This window comes from Apus apus, chromosome 2 (genome assembly GCF_020740795.1).
Source record: "Apus apus isolate bApuApu2 chromosome 2, bApuApu2.pri.cur, whole genome shotgun sequence".
In the NCBI taxonomy this organism is placed as follows: Eukaryota; Metazoa; Chordata; class Aves; order Apodiformes; family Apodidae; genus Apus; species Apus apus.
In genome coordinates this window covers 132,758,704-132,775,456 of record NC_067283.1, presented here as the reverse complement: position 1 = coordinate 132,775,456, position 16,753 = coordinate 132,758,704, and the positions used below count along the sequence as shown (strand labels likewise).

The 16,753-nt window shown below is 44.2% G+C and overlaps 1 protein-coding gene across 3 annotated transcripts in view; it reads right to left on the bottom strand.

The window, feature by feature from the left end:
- The window catches only part of ESRP1 (epithelial splicing regulatory protein 1), a 32,246-nt gene extending 16,157 nt beyond the window's left edge, over positions 1-16,089 (bottom strand). For all 3 annotated transcript variants that reach the window (XM_051610715.1, XM_051610717.1, XM_051610718.1), the window contains exons 1-9: positions 15,741-16,089; positions 15,405-15,533; positions 14,485-14,598; positions 12,210-12,324; positions 4,089-4,187; positions 3,932-3,986; positions 1,958-2,068; positions 1,735-1,867; positions 1,608-1,650 (exon numbers count right to left, since the gene is read on the bottom strand). In XM_051610715.1, coding sequence (XP_051466675.1) covers positions 1,608-1,650; positions 1,735-1,867; positions 1,958-2,068; positions 3,932-3,986; positions 4,089-4,187; positions 12,210-12,324; positions 14,485-14,598; positions 15,405-15,533; positions 15,741-15,872 — 931 coding nt within the window. In that variant the 5' untranslated portion in view covers positions 15,873-16,089. The remainder of the gene's footprint in view (positions 1-1,607; positions 1,651-1,734; positions 1,868-1,957; positions 2,069-3,931; positions 3,987-4,088; positions 4,188-12,209; positions 12,325-14,484; positions 14,599-15,404; positions 15,534-15,740) is intronic.
- Positions 16,090-16,753: the final 664 nt, after the last annotated feature.

Here is a 16,753-nt window from a genome sequence, read left to right as displayed (position 1 = left end):
AGGCATCCACAAAATCATAAGCAAGTCTGGCATAGCTACCTCCTCCTCACAGGCAGTTTTAGAGCAGGTAGAACAATGTTTGCCTCCAAGGTCAGGAAAAGATGTCCCACTTTGATAAACTAGAAATATTGTAGGACACTTCCCACCAAAGTCCAGCAATGTTATTCTATCCTTTGGAAGACATTCATCCTTATTGTAAAGGAAAAAATAAAGTACTTAAAATGTTCAGAGCCAAAGAAAAGCAGAGTCTGTGAAACTTTTGCATAAGCAGTGTCTGTGCTACTACACACCTCATCTTTCTAACTTACAAATACCTTCAGCTTGGTCTGAAGCCATAATTCATAGTAACCAAGTACCCAGACTATTGTGCTTGGAAAGAAAGTTGGAAGGACACGTTGCAAACAGCTCAGGAATTTCATCCTACCCTGATAAAACTACCAAAGCCTTCCAATTCTACTCTCAGCATCTCTAGAAGAAGACCACTGATGCTCATAACACTATCCTAACCAAGGATAGCTGCTAACCAACTTCACATCTCAGTATGGTCCTTTCTCTTATAGCTAGCTCATTCTGCAGGTAAGTTTGCTGGTGCCAGACGTGCACCATTTCTCCCTAGTGTAAGTGTGCAATGTCTTTACTTTGAATGGTATAACTATTACCAAGCCTACCAACTATTTATTCATTTGATAGCTTAACAGTCTCTCCCACTTTAAAACCTCAACTACAGACACCCAGTTAGTCATTAGTAATCCCACAATCTGTTAGGAACCAACAAGGACCTTAAGGTAGTATTGTAGATACATAACAGTTTATTGGATCTTAACTTAAATTCTATATGCTGGCAGTGATGAAGCAGAGGAAAAGACACCACAGGAGAGTGTGTGGAACAAGTTTTGTAGCCTTTCAATTCAAGGCTGCAAATACTTTGATACTAGCCTTAAATAGATATTCCCCATGAATGCCCCCTTCAGTGTGAGGCAAAGATTTGAAGAAAATAATTTCCATAAATCCCTTGCTATTGATACTGCAATATCTTGCAGTATATACTTGCCCCCTCCCTGGAAGCATTCAAGGCCAGGTTGGATGGGGCTTTGAGCAACCTGGTCTAGTGGGAGGTGTCCCTGCCCATGCACAGGGGTTGGAACTAGGTGATCTTGAAGGTCCCTTCTAACCCCAACCATTCTATGATTCTATGATCTGTCTGCTTTTACATGGAAATCTCCACAGCAACAGCAGTCATTGTTTTGAGAAACTACTCTAGTTTTGTTTTTCAGCAACCAATAACATTGAAGTCCCTTCAGTTAAGAAGATGACCTAACAAATTAAGTTCACATACGAGATAACCTTGCCTGATCAAATCCTTATTTGATAGGCTGCTTGAAGATGACAAGAATGTAGAAGAGAAATATGGACATTGGAAGATGGACAATGGTAAATCATTAGTGTCTCTGACTGCTGTTAGCAGAGTATGTAGTAATCAACACACCAGCCATCTACTCATTCAAAGAAAGAAATGAAAGATCACATCCAACAGGAGCATTTTACAGCCATAAGTTAGTTACAGATGCTGATGGAACAACCCTTCCTTCTCACTCCCTAAAAATTACCTCCTGCAATTTTAAGGAAGTCTTCACCAGTTGCTTTGTACACCTACAGAAAAAAAAAGAGAACATGTTATTGGCATGCTGTTTGCACTCCTGCTGAGAGGAGGACTTCAAAGCCAACGTCACACACCTCGATGTATCGATTCCCCATGTGGTGCTTGTGCCTTTGTAGTGCTAGATCTCTGTGCTCTTCACTTACAAACCTCACAAGAGCCTCCCCATTCCTCCTGCCCTGGGCATTGAGGCATAGTGCAGCACCTCCCCTGCAGGATTTAAACCAAAAGAGCAGTAAGTCTCCGTGACTGGTGCAGACAAAGTACTGCAAATGTAGAGGTAAATTCTTAGCTACTAACTTAGCAATATTTAGGCCTTTGAAGAATCTTGCTATGTCCTGGTCAGATGACTGCCATGGCAATCCTCTTGCTCGGATAACCGCATTGTCATCCACAAGTTCCATCTTGCTGCTGCAGGCACAGGAAAAGGTAGTAATGCAGAGATATTTGCCTATAGTATCCACCAGACACTACCCTTCCTGCTTGTCACCTGTGATCCAGGGACAGGCTTCTGTCCCTGCTCCATGTCTGCTGCCAGGGCAGCAAGTGCTAAGTGCCACCACCATCCAAAGCCATTGCAAGTCTCTCTCCTCAGGGGACAACTGCTCTGTTAAGTTTTCCTTTCCTGTTTCACCACTTTTGCTCCTTGAGCTCTCATCTCTTTGAGAATGTTTCTAATTTACTCCCCAATCCTGACATGCCAATGGTTTGTGCTTCTCTCTTGTCAGAGCAGAGTTACTAGGTATAAAATTAAGCTTGCTAAGTGGAAATAGAGGCAGAACAGTTGGATGTAACAGAGGTTGGGGCTTATTATTTGTAGTGTTGACAGTGTGTAAGAGCCAGTCACAAGCCAAGACCAAATCTGTTCAGGGTTATACTCAGCACGTAGACGAGTCCTGCCCAAAGAGTTCAGCCTTAACATTGTTGTTCAGGCCACCACTGTGCTACTAAAGACTAATATAGCTACAGGCTACATTGGCTGCTTAGCATGGGAATAGCTCAGCCACAGAAAGCCAGGTTTAATTGGTTATTACCGCAGTCTCTTTTGTTCTCTTACATGTTAAAAGTGCCATGTAGAACAAAACATTTACAGCCACCCAAGGCTGCCTTTCTGGCTATTGCAAGGACAGGTTTTCACACAGAAGAGACTATGGAATTGATTAAGCAGATGAAGTGTTGTTCAGCAGCAGAGGACTACCTCTAATAAAAGGGCTGTGTGGTATTCTCTGAAGCTGGAGGGTCATGTTTCTCACTTTTATTTTAATTTAGCAGGTGGCCTTTCTGTAGCTGTCTGTTCCAAACTGTTCCCCCTGCATCTTAATTCTGAACTTCTCACTATCACAAATTAAAATGGGAATCTTCCACCTCATTCTAGGATTTTGTTAGTGAAAGGCAAAAAGCTTAGAACAATACTAAAACATAACCCTTGAACTAATCACACTGGTTACTTTCTGCCAATATTGTTGCATTCTTTTCTTGCTTCTTTTGGCTCAAAAGTGGGAGCATCATCAACCACTATGACAGTTCCCCTAATCTGGAAGACTGAAGTATTAATGCAAGGTGAGAATCTAAATAAGGTCAGTTTAACACCCTCTTGGGCTACTGCAGAGGAAATATCCAGCAAAACACTGAGTAAAACATGTTTTTGCGCAGATTGCATAAAAAACCCACAAAAAACCCCAAACAACCCCCCCCCACCCCGAAAATACCACAAAACCAAACAAAACAAAAACCTTGAAACAACAACAAAGCAGTCATCAAAAATAGATAAAACTTTATGTTTAAAACATATTTGGGAAGACAACCATCATAGCTTAAGCAATTTACTGGTAGCACAGTATGTTTATGGAAATGTTTCTCCCCAGTAAAGAAAAATCATCATTATGTTTTCAGTAACTGTGAAGCAAATTGCAGAAAAAGTATGAGTTAATATCAATAAGGTAACTTCTGCAATAATGTTTATATTCTTTGTTAATACCACAGTACACTTCACACCCATTATAAGCACTTCTTAGCAAAACCCAGAACTACTAGCAGCTAATAGGCAACAGTGAAGCCTAGCAAGAAAGCTGGCTTGCATCTGATCATAGAATATCTGTTCCTTTTCCCACTTAAAGCAACCAATTTACTCCCACAGCAGTAGCAAGATAAATAAAAATAATTGTAACAGCTATTTGCAAATTACAAATATAGAGAAGTATAGCTTATCTAAGCAGTATCCTGGGAGGGAGTGAGGGTGGAAAGGAGGGGGTACCACAGCAAGAAGGTACTTACCAAGGTCCACTTTCAAATTTGTAGTTCACTCTTTCTGGATCTGAAAATCTGTGATCTATGAAATACAGTACAAGTTATTTTCTTTCTCCTTAGCATACAAGAGAAGTAGGAAAAATAAGCAAGAAATATAGGAAATTTGTTCATAACAATCACTTACTGTATGGTTCAGACAGTAGTGTTAAAATAATATTTCCCATATCTTCAACTTGAGAGGCTCCATAGGGAAACACTGGACTGCTCTTGTCAAGATTTAAATCTTTATGCTGGAGTTAAGTCAATCATCATCAAACAGATTTCCAATTGCTGTCCTGCTACAGCAACAAGCTTTCATGTTATGCTTGATGGTAAGTCACTTCTCAGGGGAAGGTTTAATCAGTCTTCCTGCTGGGGTAACATTAGCTATTCTGCATTGGCTTCTAACTACTGCCACCTGCGGGAGTGTGAGGCCACTCCAAAAAGTGTCTAGGGAGATGAGACCCCATAATGAGGACATGTATATATATATATATATATATATATATATATATTTAATATACTCATACATTATGTATGCTTAACTAACAAAGACACTTTTGCATGCAGAAGAAACTGGAGTCCTGTCCTCTTTAATCAAGATCTTCTTTAATCTCTAAGGGAAGATTCAGGGAAGGAGGAGAAGCAAATCAACTAGAAGCTCCAGGAATAGGAGGATATACCACACACTTTATGAACAAGTAACTCTTAAAAGTAGAATAAATAATCTTACTCACCACTTGTCAAAATTCATATCAAAATTCACAAATGGCATCTCCTCTAAACCTTGCCCACAAAGGCTACAACCTGAGCTTTTTTTTGCTGTTATGCAGAAGCATTTTGACAATCTGGTAAGAATGCACCATTGTGGATAACACAGACATAAAACATATAAAACACCCCTATTACTTGTGGGGTGACTGCAAGACACTCCTACAAAACAGATTATTAATTGGTTTTGAAGTTTAGCTTACCTTGTTGTGAGATGAAAAATTATTTCAACTGAATTAACTCCTCTTTTACAGAAAGGAAAGCTGCTGTGCCAATTCAATACACTTTGAGGCTAATCTGATTTTGAGGCTTTCTTGGTTTTAAGTGCATTGGACTATGGAAGTAGAGAGGATGGTGCTTTATCTTACAAGCACATTTGAAATTTAAGTGAATTATCATAGTTTAAGAAAACTTAAACCAGTGATCTCTCCCTTCCAACTGCTTGACTCAATGCTGTTTGCCAGCCATTGCTATTACCCTCCCTCCTAGTACCTTCTTTGGAGTAAAGCAGCAAGAACATTAAATGGTTTTCTTAAATTAAAAAAAAAAAAAAGCAAGCTAAAAATCCTGAACAAACCACATGCAACTACCCTAAAGCAAAGTTTAAGAGACTATCAGTGTTTATGACAACAAGAAACTTAATTGCAGTATCTTGCTCCTGAACTGTAACTGAAGCTCATCTCCTCCCCTGCCCCCTGGCAAAGGGGGGTTGAAAAGAAAACAACCCACAAACTGATTTCCTTGCAGAGAGGGTGCTTAATCAGCACCACACATGTTTCTGAGCACCTCTAGTATCAGAACAGAGGAGAACTTTTTTTTTCCTTGACACTCTTCCCCTTACAGCATCTAAGAGAGCTGTGCTGCACCTGCACAGAGACTGCTGCCCATCAAGGGAACCAGAAAACGCTGAAGGTGCAGATATTGGAACTCTGGTCTTGCCTGACCCTTTTTATGAAGGCTTTGAATATGTTGTCTTTCCTCTGACAGACTCAAGAGAAATTGAGCAGGATACTGAATAGCTATTACAGCAGGGGATGTGCATACACATGTGCACACACGTGTGCTTGGCTGACAGTCTGTGCTGTCAGAAATGAAGAGACATTTCAGTATTTCCTTTTTGAATTGCCAAAGATCCCTATGACCAATCAGCTACAGGAGAGCAGAATGCAACAGTGTGAAGGAACTGGGATTTAAAGCAAGGCTATCCCACAAGGCAAAACCAAACAACTCCCCCACCCCATGTTCATTTTCTTCAGAAAACATTTTCATTGAAAATATTGATCAACAGGAAATAGAGTTTCTAAAGACACCTTAAATGCTGCCTGAAGTTGGCACCAGGTGTTCAGACACAGGGAGTCAAGTTGCGCCAAGGAACAATTTTAATATAAACACAGTTGGAGGGGAGGAGGGGAAGAAAGCCATCAACATTAGTAGGAGTGAGAAATCACTCACACCTTCATCTCCAACTACCTAGAAGCAAGGCTTTTAGGCAAGACAGGAGAAGAAAACTGATCACTTTCTGCATATGTAAAGGAGGATCATAGAATCATAGAACTATTCAGCTTGGAAAAGATCCTTGGGATCACCGAGTCCAAACATCATCCCTACTCTGCAAAGTTCTCCCCTAAACCACATCCACCAACACCACCTCCAGGCGACCCTTAAACACATCCAGGGATGGTGACTCCCTGGGCAGCCTATTCCAGTGTCTAACCACTCTTTCTGTGAAAGTTTTTTTTCCTAATGTCAGGCTAAACCTCCCCTGTTGCAGCTTGAAGCCATTCCCTCTTGTTCTGTCACTAATTACCTGTGAGAAGAGACCAGCACCAATCTCTCTACAATGACCTTTCAGATAGTTGTAGAGAGGGATGAGGTCTCCCCTCAGCCTCCTCTTTCTCAGACTAAACATTCCCAGAACCTTCAAGTTCAAGTGTTCTTCATAAGATTTATTCTCTAGGCCCTTCACCAGCTTCATTGCCCTCCTCTGTACTTGCTCCAGCACCTCAAGATCTCTCTTGAATTGAGGTGCCCAAAACTGGACACAATACTCCAGGTGTGGCCTCACCAGTGCTGAGTACAGGGGGACAATCACATCTCTCCTTCTGCTGGTCACACTATTTCTAAGAGAAGCCAGGATGCCATTGGCTTTCTTGGCCACCTGGGCACACTGCTGGCTCATATTCAGCCGCTTGTCAATGAGAATCCCCAGGTCCTTTTCTGCCAGACACTTTCCAGCCACACTTCCCCAAGCCTGTACCTGGGGTTGTTGTGGCCCAAGTGCAGGACCCAGCACTCGGCCTTGTTGAAGCCCAGACCATGAACATCAGCCCAACAATCCAATCTATCCAAGTCTCTCCGTAGAGCCTCCCTGTCCTCACGCAGATCAACACTCCCACTTAGCTTGGTGTCATCTGCAAAGTTACTGATAACACAATCTATGTCCTTATCAAGATCATCAATAAAGATGTTAAACAGAAACAGTCCCAACACTGAGCCCTGAGGAACACCACTTGTGACTGGCCCCAGCTGGATTTGACTCCATTGACCACCACTCTCTGGGACCGACTGTCCAGCCAGTGCTTGATCCAACAGATCCTGTGCTCATCCAGCCCACGAGCAACCAGTTTTTTTATGACAGTTCTATGGGGAACGATGTCAAATGCTTTTTGGAGGTCCAGATAGACAATATCCACAGCCTTTCCCTTGTCCAAGTCAGGTGATCAGATCATAGAAGGAGATCAGGTTCATCAGGCAGGACCTGCCTTTCATAAACCCATGCTGACTGGGCCTGATCCCCTGGTTATCCTCTATATTAGTCTCCTAATAACACTCAAGATGATCTGCTCCATGACCTTCCCTGGTACTGAGGTCAGACTGACAGCTCTATAGTTTCCTAGATCCTCCTTTCTGCCTTTCTTATAGATGGGTGTTACATTTGCTACCCTCCAGTCCATTGGGACCTCCCCAGTTAGCCAGGACTTCAGGTAAATAATGGAAAGTGGCCTGGTGATCACATCTGCCAGCTCTTTCAGCACCCTTGGAAGTAGCCCATCTGGTCCCATAGACTTGTGTGTGCCTAAGTGGTGCAGTAGGGCTCTGACCAGTTCCTCTTTAATGTTTAAATAATAACACTAAGTGAAAACATGAATTCTAATGAGCAAGACTGACTACCTACACAGATGGACTACTATGAACAGAGGTACTGGAAATTATGGACACTTAGAAAAAAGCTGTTAATGGAATGGATTTTGTAAAACCCATCCCTTGTTCTGTGAAGGGATAGGACACCACTACTGTGCTTGCATACAGTGATATATAAAGGTTGTCTCTCTTGGGCAAATGGGAAGAGTTGAGCTTAGATTTATCCTCTGCAGTCATGTTTAAAGAAGTATTAGAAGCAATGGGCAAAAGATGCACCCAAATGCCAAAGCAGGATGGGAAACAAGCAACTCCTTAACCTTGCTGTGCAGCTGCAGTGCCTCCTCCTGTAACACTCAGCAACTTTGTAAGGGGGGGAGCATATTCTACAGAGTTGCCTGTATAATATGGGAGAAATTTCTAAACCCTTTAACCATTTCCTTAGATTCATCACCACAGCTTTACCCACTGCCAGTGCCCTCCAAGACTTCTTCCTTCTCACTGTTCCTTCTATTTCTCAAGTCTCAACTCCTTTCTTGATTATGACCAAAAAAAAAATGCTGAACAACTCAGTCCTGAGATGAGATGACGTGATGTAAACTAGTACTGCAATTGTGTGCTGCATTGATCCTCTTCCCACTTTGTTCAGTTTTTAAGTCTCTTCAGGAAACAGATTACCTATTTTTAAATACTATTTTGCATAAAGGCAATCTGATCTTTCCCAGTTCCTGGGTACTATTACAGGAAATACAAATAGCAATATGCAAGAATCTCAGGTAATATACAATTACAGGCTTTTTATTGCCAGCGTTAAGTACTATTGGCTATAACTGTGCTCCACATCCTTGCTCTTATGACACTCAGGTAAAAACCATAACAAAACAAAAAACAATGCAACCAACAGCCAAGTTTCAGTTTCGGTATTGCAGCATCCAGATTATGTCCAGCTCATTAAGCAGGCAGTTCACAGAATCACAGAATCTTAGGGGTTGGCAGGGACCTCAAGAGATCATCTAGTCCAACCCCCCTGCCAGAGCAGGATCACCTAGAGCACATCACCCAGGAACGTGTCCAGGCAGGTTTTGAATGTCTCCAGCAAAGGAGACTCCACAACCTCTCTGGGCAGCCTGTCCCAGGGCTCTGTCACCCTCGCAGGAAAGAAGCTTTTTCTGATGTTCACATGGAACCTCCTGTGTTCCAGTTTGCACCCATTGCCCCTTGTCCTGTCACTGGACATCACTGAAAAAAGCCTGGCTCCATCCTCCTGATACTCGCCATTGATGAGGTTGCCCCTCAGTCTCCTCCAAGCTAAAGAGACCCAGCTCCCTCAGCCTTTCCTCATAAGGGAGATGTTCCACTCCCTTCATCATCTTTGTGGCTCTGCGCTGGACCCTTTCAGGCAGTTCCCTGTCCTTCCTGAACTGAGGGGCCCAGAACTGGACACAATACTCCAGATGTGGCCTCCCCAAGGCAGAAGAGAGGGGAAGGAGAAAGTTCTGAAGTACACCTGTGTTTCTACTGACAACACCGAGCAGAGACTCCTAGTAAGGAGTTATCCTCACTACCCCAGTTCAGAAGCAAGTGGAGCAAACCCTGCTGGAGGAAGCAAGAGGTATTTGCCATTTAATAGCTTCTGCACACCCAATCTTGAGGCAAAGGATGAGTCTTCTGCAGACCAAATAGGAATAGTCATGCAAGCTTTGTTCACTCCACCCTGCAGGCACTCACAGTGGTGAAAACTGGCTCAGCAAGCTTTGCAAATCAAGAAGTGCAGCGAGTATGGGAGGTACAGAGGGTAAATGAACAACCCTGCTCCTTTTGTATAGTTAGACATGTTTTAAAAGAGATTTCGATGGACAGTTCCTTTCTCTGCCAGAACATAATTGCTTCTCTCAAGTTTTTGTTACTTTAAATTTCTCATAATTGTCCTGCTGTCACTACTCTTGTATGATACTGACTAAAGGAAGTCTGCCAGAAGACTGTCTCCTACACCAAAAACCATTTTGAGACGGTAAATTAGACAACAGTAGTACTTGGAGCTATGTTACTACTAGTCTCAGTTTTCCCTTGGTCTCCTTTATTCTATGGCATTTTAAACACTTCCTCACTTTGCATTAAAAGAAATCAGTGGCTATTTGTACATGAAATGTACAATTCCTTGGGGGGTTGTGAGGGTGTGGGGGGGGAGGGCAGGGATGGTGGTTTGGTCAGATTCTGTGCATTAACTAGCAAATTCAATTCAACCAGCTCCCGCTATGTCTCCTGCCCCAGCATACCCACTTCAAATCCAAGCTACTTTTCATTTAGACCTTTTCTTTGCTACATAACTGTCTTGGGAGGAAAGGAGCTGTCCCACTTACACGAAGAAGTAAAAAATTTCTGCATATAACTGTTTGAACTAGTCCTTAAACTTAGCACCTGCTTCAACAGCTTAGTTTTTATTGCAAGTATTATGTGCATGTCCAGCCTCTCCAAATGCAATCAACTTAATCTCCTCCATGTCAGAAGCTGTATAAGTTGGTACATTACAGCAAGGTGAGGAGAAAGACAATTATCATATTTGTCAATAAAAGGAAAAGAAAACGATTACCTCCTAAGGTCTCTGTGTCCTCTGCCCCAAGCACTCTCAAGCAATACAGGGCAGACACAGTTAACTTCAGCCACCTTGCAAAAACATACCAAGTTTACAAATAAGAGCATCAGCGATTACAAACCAAGACAAACCACAAAGATTAATATAAAACCAGAATGAAGTTATTTAGGTTTATATAACTGAAAAATAACATCAGATTCAGAACTCAGACTCAAGTTGAGAGCATTTGGAAAGGCTGACCCAGCTTCTAAGAACTTGGAGCAAATACTACTGGAACTGCCAAAACCACTCTCAGATGGTACTGACTCTTTAGGGGCTTCCCAACAGTGAGGTCCTGCAGGGTGGTCTGCTCCCCTCTCCCAGCAGGCAGGGAGTACACAGTCTGACACTGTGCCTTGACTGACCAGTGATGCTCCAGGTGGCTACAGTCATACAACTCTTTCCACAGTGGCAAGATGTACAACACATTCACACGAAGGGAAAGGAAAGGCATCTCTCCAAACCATTACATGATTCTATGAAAACAGCCAAAGCAGCTCATTAACTTCTCTGGCTCATGTCAAAGCTTTGCTTCAGAGTAGGTGGAGAAGCAATTCCTGTCCTTTCACTAGGTGACATTAATCTTAATTTGCAGGTAGCAAAGCAAAGTAGACAGCCCTTGGTATTCAATCTTCTGATTAAACACAACAAAATCCACACATGCAGAGATATCTCATACCCCCTCGACACAAGGTACAAACCCCAGGCAATACTAGTCCTGCATTGAAAGGCCAAAATAATCCAGAAGCCACAGACTTTTGAGTCTGAAAAATAACATTTCTTAATGGCAGCCACTCTATGGACACAATAAGCTACTCAGAGGAAAAGTTATTAAAAACAACAACAAATCAATTAAAAAATAAATTAAATACTTTCAAATTCCCTTACCACTCCTTGCCAACTAGTTTTGTGGTCACTGCTTCAATAGGTCAGCAGAGAAGTCAAGGGTTTTCCATGTCCAAGGGTACACTTGGGAACAGGACTGGAGCCTGCATCCAGAGGGGAGATGCTAGGGAAGCAAGGCACAGCCAGATCATCCACAGCCCCAGTTTCAGCTCTGGTTACTGCAAGTAGCACACAAAACCAGGGTAAGTCCAGGAAAGAGTCAGATTGGACTAAGTTACAGTCCCCTTAAGACTATTCAGAAAGTAATATTAGACATCCCTGTCACTGAAAATGAAAGAAATGTTACTGAGAGCATCTTATTGAGAGCCCAGCCTCACCTTGTGAGATGTGACACATACAACTTCCATAAGACTGAATATCATCTGTGCCAACAGCATCCCTGCCTCAGGTTCACTCCTGAATGAAAGATTCACTACAAGCTCACATCAAGAATAATTATTCCCCCTCCTAAAAACTAAGACGGTCTCCCAAAACTCACTCTTACTTTAAAGTAAAAAAATTTAATTTTAGTATTAGGATTCATACCAGTGGCTTCAACAAATGTGCCAGTTACATCAAACCGTGCCATTTAAAAGAGACAAAACTATAAAGGTAGTGAAGAAAATGTACAGAAATAAAAAAGAAATACAGAATTTTCCCCATGGGAGCATGCAATCTGATATGTTTTTATCTTTACCTTTGTGAGAAAGCTCAGTACAGATCACACATTAAATTTATACCACCCCTAAACATGTATTGCAAGCATTACTCATGCATCTCTGTCCTAAAATTGAGCCAAAGCTGTAACTGCAGTAGACACCACCTCTGTGAAAAGGATACATTCTGTCATGGCTGCAACATCGAGCTTGCTAACATCGGGTGAGCCAGGGCAGCACTTCTTGAACTCTTTCCTCAAGTCAAAAAAGGAGTAGAAGCATTCAGGCAGTAAGATATTCTGTAAAAGGACAAAGTAACTACTGTCAGCTAGGGTGAGTTTAATCTACTTTGTCTTTAGATACCAAACTTTCTACCAGTTTTTGTGTTGTGGGTAGGAAGCACAAACAAGTATGTTTATAAACTTTTTTGCTTAAGTAGCTTCCTCTCTACATGGTTTAAAAAGAGAAACGTGCTTTTTCCTTGCTAGAGAAACATCTGATGTTATTACTAGTGCTTCAAATCCAATATATACACGTAGGAGAGCAATTGCCTGCTATTGCAACATCTACCATCAATTCCTGATTTCATTTTTACCTGTAAAAAGCCACAGGGCAGTCTGTTCAGAGAGCCAAGCATCTTTTGCAAGACTAGCAGAAGGCATTTTGTTTTTTGGACAAAACTAAGTTTTCAAGAGAACAGTCACACTTCAGATATTTATTCCCTCTAAAGAAAATAAAAATAAAACAACAACAAAAACCCAACTGTGTGTAGATTAGGGTTTGATACCGTGCAAAGGTGGTCAGTCTGTGTGTGGCAACTGCTATAATTGCAGTGTATGAAGCCAGAAGCAGTTATGACTGGAAGTCATAAAACTCTTTTCACCCAATCACTACATGCTTTTTAATTTTTTTGGGGGTGGGAAGGAGAAGATATGGAGAAGACTTGGGGGAAGCTGTTTAAAGCAACACAGACCTCTACTCTTCAGTTAGCTCTTCACCCCAGAGCTTCCCCACAGACTCAATATTCCATTTGGCTGTTGGCTGTCTGCAATGCTTCTCTAGACCAGAAGTAAGGGCTTGCTAAGATTTAACAGCTTTTTGTAAGATTACAACAGAATTACAAGACACGTGAAAGCACATTTGGGAAGTCCAATGAAAAGCTTAGGCTCTAAAACAAATTTTGCTTAGAGAACATTAGAGCTTATTTTAGCATATGGACAGGTGCATTAGGCAAACAATACTCCTTAAAGACAAACTAATGAAAATGCAGGTGTGCTTGCCAAGACTGCCTGCTCTAGTTTTCACATAGTTACTTTTCTTCTTTCTATGAGAGAAGAAGTTCTGTACTTCGCTGACATTCAACTGGAACAGTTGGTGTCAATTCACTCTCCAAATACTGCGAGCTGCTAGATTGGTTCAGACTGGGCATCTTAAAAGCAATAAATAATTATCAAGAGCCTGGTGATTTCTGTCTACCTGGATGCTACCTCAGAATTGGAGTATTCTTATGAGATCTACAACAGTGCTTTGGTGAAACAGGTTTACTTAATCTGTAAGGCAGCACAGAGGAGATTTCAAAGGAATGATTCTTAACAAAACAGCAATAGAAGATTTTTATAAAGATTTTATTCCTATCAGTGACCCTGTGATGATACAGGAAAAGGCTACCTATTCCCAACACCAAAAAAAGCCTTAAATAACCATAGAATTTGTCTCTTCTTTTATCCATATAATTTAACTGCATATAAAGTTTAATGGCATAAAACACAAATCCATTACAAGTGAGAAGAAAGTATGTTAAAAACCTGTTTCTGTGTTTTCTCACAGAAAAGTGAGACAAGTGCTAAGACAAGTTACAGATATAAGGACTAGAGACTCAGTTTATTGCTGCAACTCTATCACTCATGAAAAGTAGGCAGGGCCTCATAACACTGTTAGCAATTTGGCAACTCCAGAGTTACAGAAAACTCTAGACTATAGGACTAGTCATCACTCATAACCTGCCTCGAACTACTGTTCAGCTCCTTACAAATACAAGCACCACCCTTGGAGCATCAGCTGAATACACAGAGATTGAAAATTGCTAAAGGTAAAGCTGAATGGGAAATTTCAAAAGACAGTTTGTTATTAAGGTGGTTAACTATTTGGCAACACTTCCAAATTCCCACTTTCTAACTCATTGTAGCTCCCTTGAGTACTCTGTCAACACATTGCTTCTTTCTCAAACACTTCTTTCTTCTGACTTAACTTAAAAAGGCATCTCAGGGCTACTTAAGCACAGGGCATTGTCTATACCTTCCACATGCACAGGCTCTTTAGTCTGGTATGCATATTAACACGTGAGTGATGCCTGTACTACAGTTGTGTGGAGGCACCCCCACGCTAAAGAGACAAGGGAATCAGTTTTCCAAGAAATCACATAAAGCACAGTAAATCAAACTTAAGCTAAAACTACATACCTTTTTGGAAGCTTCAGGGTGGAGAACTTGCCTAATGTGCAGTTGTCCATCAGTACAGAAACAGAAGGAAGTACCTACACCAATGTTCAGCTCATTGCTCACAGACTGATTAAACTGAAATCAGGAACAACAAAAGACATACATGTAAAAAAGTTCAGAGTGCCTGCACTCAGCAGTGTCATCAGTTGGCAACGTTACTCCCACGCAGCAGGAACATGGAGCTAGAATTCCTTTCGATAGAAGTCTAGTCCTTTCCTTCTATAGATTTGTTTCTTCCTAGCTAAGCACAATAACTTTCATGATAAGGAAATTGCACTTTTTGCCCCCTTTTAATGAGATGTGGCCACAAAGCCAGTCCACATTACAGGGAAAAAAGAAATCCTTTTCCAGGAGCATTTCCAAGAGCACAGCAAAAGGGACATAGAGCTGGTTGCAGACAGCTGAGGGAGTGTCAGGGCAGAAGAACCTTTCAGACAGGGCACTAAAGCATGCTGAAATGGAGAGGGGCTTTCATCCTACCCTCAGTGAGAATCACACACACCTCTCTGTTTACCTAGAGGCTTTAGTACTGTCTCCTTCCCAGGTCTGATGAGCCCCCACAAGCTTTAACAGAGCCTACCACCACACAGTTTTCTTCAGGGTGCACCTAATCTTGACCTCTTTCAACAGTGATTGGGGGTCACCTTCAGCTGAGACTCAGGGTCTCTTAGGGGTTTGCTCATTCATTCTCCCAAGGTGAATGAGCACAAAGTTCACCAAAGACCAGGCTGCCTGGCCCATGTGTCTGTGGTGCCCCCGTGCCAGGTTCCACCGCCCCAGTGGTGGCGGTGAAGGGGATACATGGATGATAACACTGCCTCTGCCCCACTGGAGAGCCCCCAAGGGAGACGAGCACCCAGCAGCCAGTTACATGGTGTCACCTGTCTCAGTGCCTGCTCCAGCGGTGGAGCCAGTGCCAGGCTCTCCACATCCACCTGGGTGATCTCCTGGCACTCAGCCGTCAGCTCGGGGTGGTCAGGCCGGACCAGCACGTCGTGCAGGTGCCCCAGCTCCAGAGAAAGCAGAGGAGGGGCAAGTCAGCTCCCCGGGCTGGAGATCCCCACCTGCAGCACCGGCCCCTGCCCTCCACCAGAGCCAGCTCCAGCCTAGGGCACCCACCACCAGCCCAGCTCTGGGGCCACCCCGCCTGTACCCAGCACGGCAGAGGCGAGGGGGAGAAGCAGGTCGGGGTGCTCTCCCTTCGGGGGAAAAAATACCTCCTTACTCCTCAGGTCGACCACTTTCCACAGGAGCTGCAGCAGCTCTCGCTCATCCGAGCCCAGCCTTGCTCCGTTGGTGCCCGCCGTGGTCACGAAGAGGATCACCAGGTAGTCGGGAGACGCCGTCATGGTGTCACCAGGCCAGGGGAAAGGAGAGAAAAGTGCGAGGGGAAAAAAACAAAAGGGAAAAAAGGTGGAAAAAGAGGGGGGAGGAGGTGGAGAGATGGAGGAAGGGAGAGGGGAAAGAGACCAGAAACTTTTCCCTGCCCGAAGCGCTTCCAAGCGAAACCCAAGCGGCAGAACCCCCACCTGCGGCCTCACTTCCCGAGGACCCGGCGTGGGGGAGGCGCGGCTGCCCCCTTTCCCACCCCCTTTTCTTTTTTTTCCTTTTTTTTTTTTTTTTTTTTTTTTTTCCTCCGGGGCGGGCAGCAGCCGCTCCCACGCCGGCTACACCCCTGGGAAGCGCGCAATGGCCGCGGGCTTTTCTGCGCTGGGCCGCGGCCCTACCTGCCCGCCCCCCGCCCCACGTGGTGCAGGTAGCACACACCTGGCCCCGCCTGCCCATTGGCCCCGCCGTGCGGGGACGTGGCGGGCGCGTAAGGGCGGGCGGGGGCGCGGTTGGCAGAGTGAGGGACCGTGATTGCGGGGCGGGAGGGGACATCCCGGGCCGCTCCGCACCTCCCAGCAGCCGCAACGTGGCCCGGACCCCGGCGGGCTGCGCCTCCCTCCGTCGGGGCGCGGTGCCCGGGAAGGTGCGGGTCCTCACCGACGGGGTGGCGGAGGGGAGCGCGCCCGGGCGAGGCCGCCTGCTCCTGCCGGGACATGTCGCGGGCGGGGAGGGCAGGTGGGCCCTGCGGCCGCAGCCCCGTCCGCCTGGACGGAAGGGGAGGGGAAGCGGCCACAGCGCCCGCAGCCGCCCCGGCGGGTCTGCGCCCTGGGCGCGGGGCGAGCGCGGCCGTCGGGGGCCGGGCCCGGCAGCACCGTGTCGGTGTGAGCGCCGGGAGCAGCTG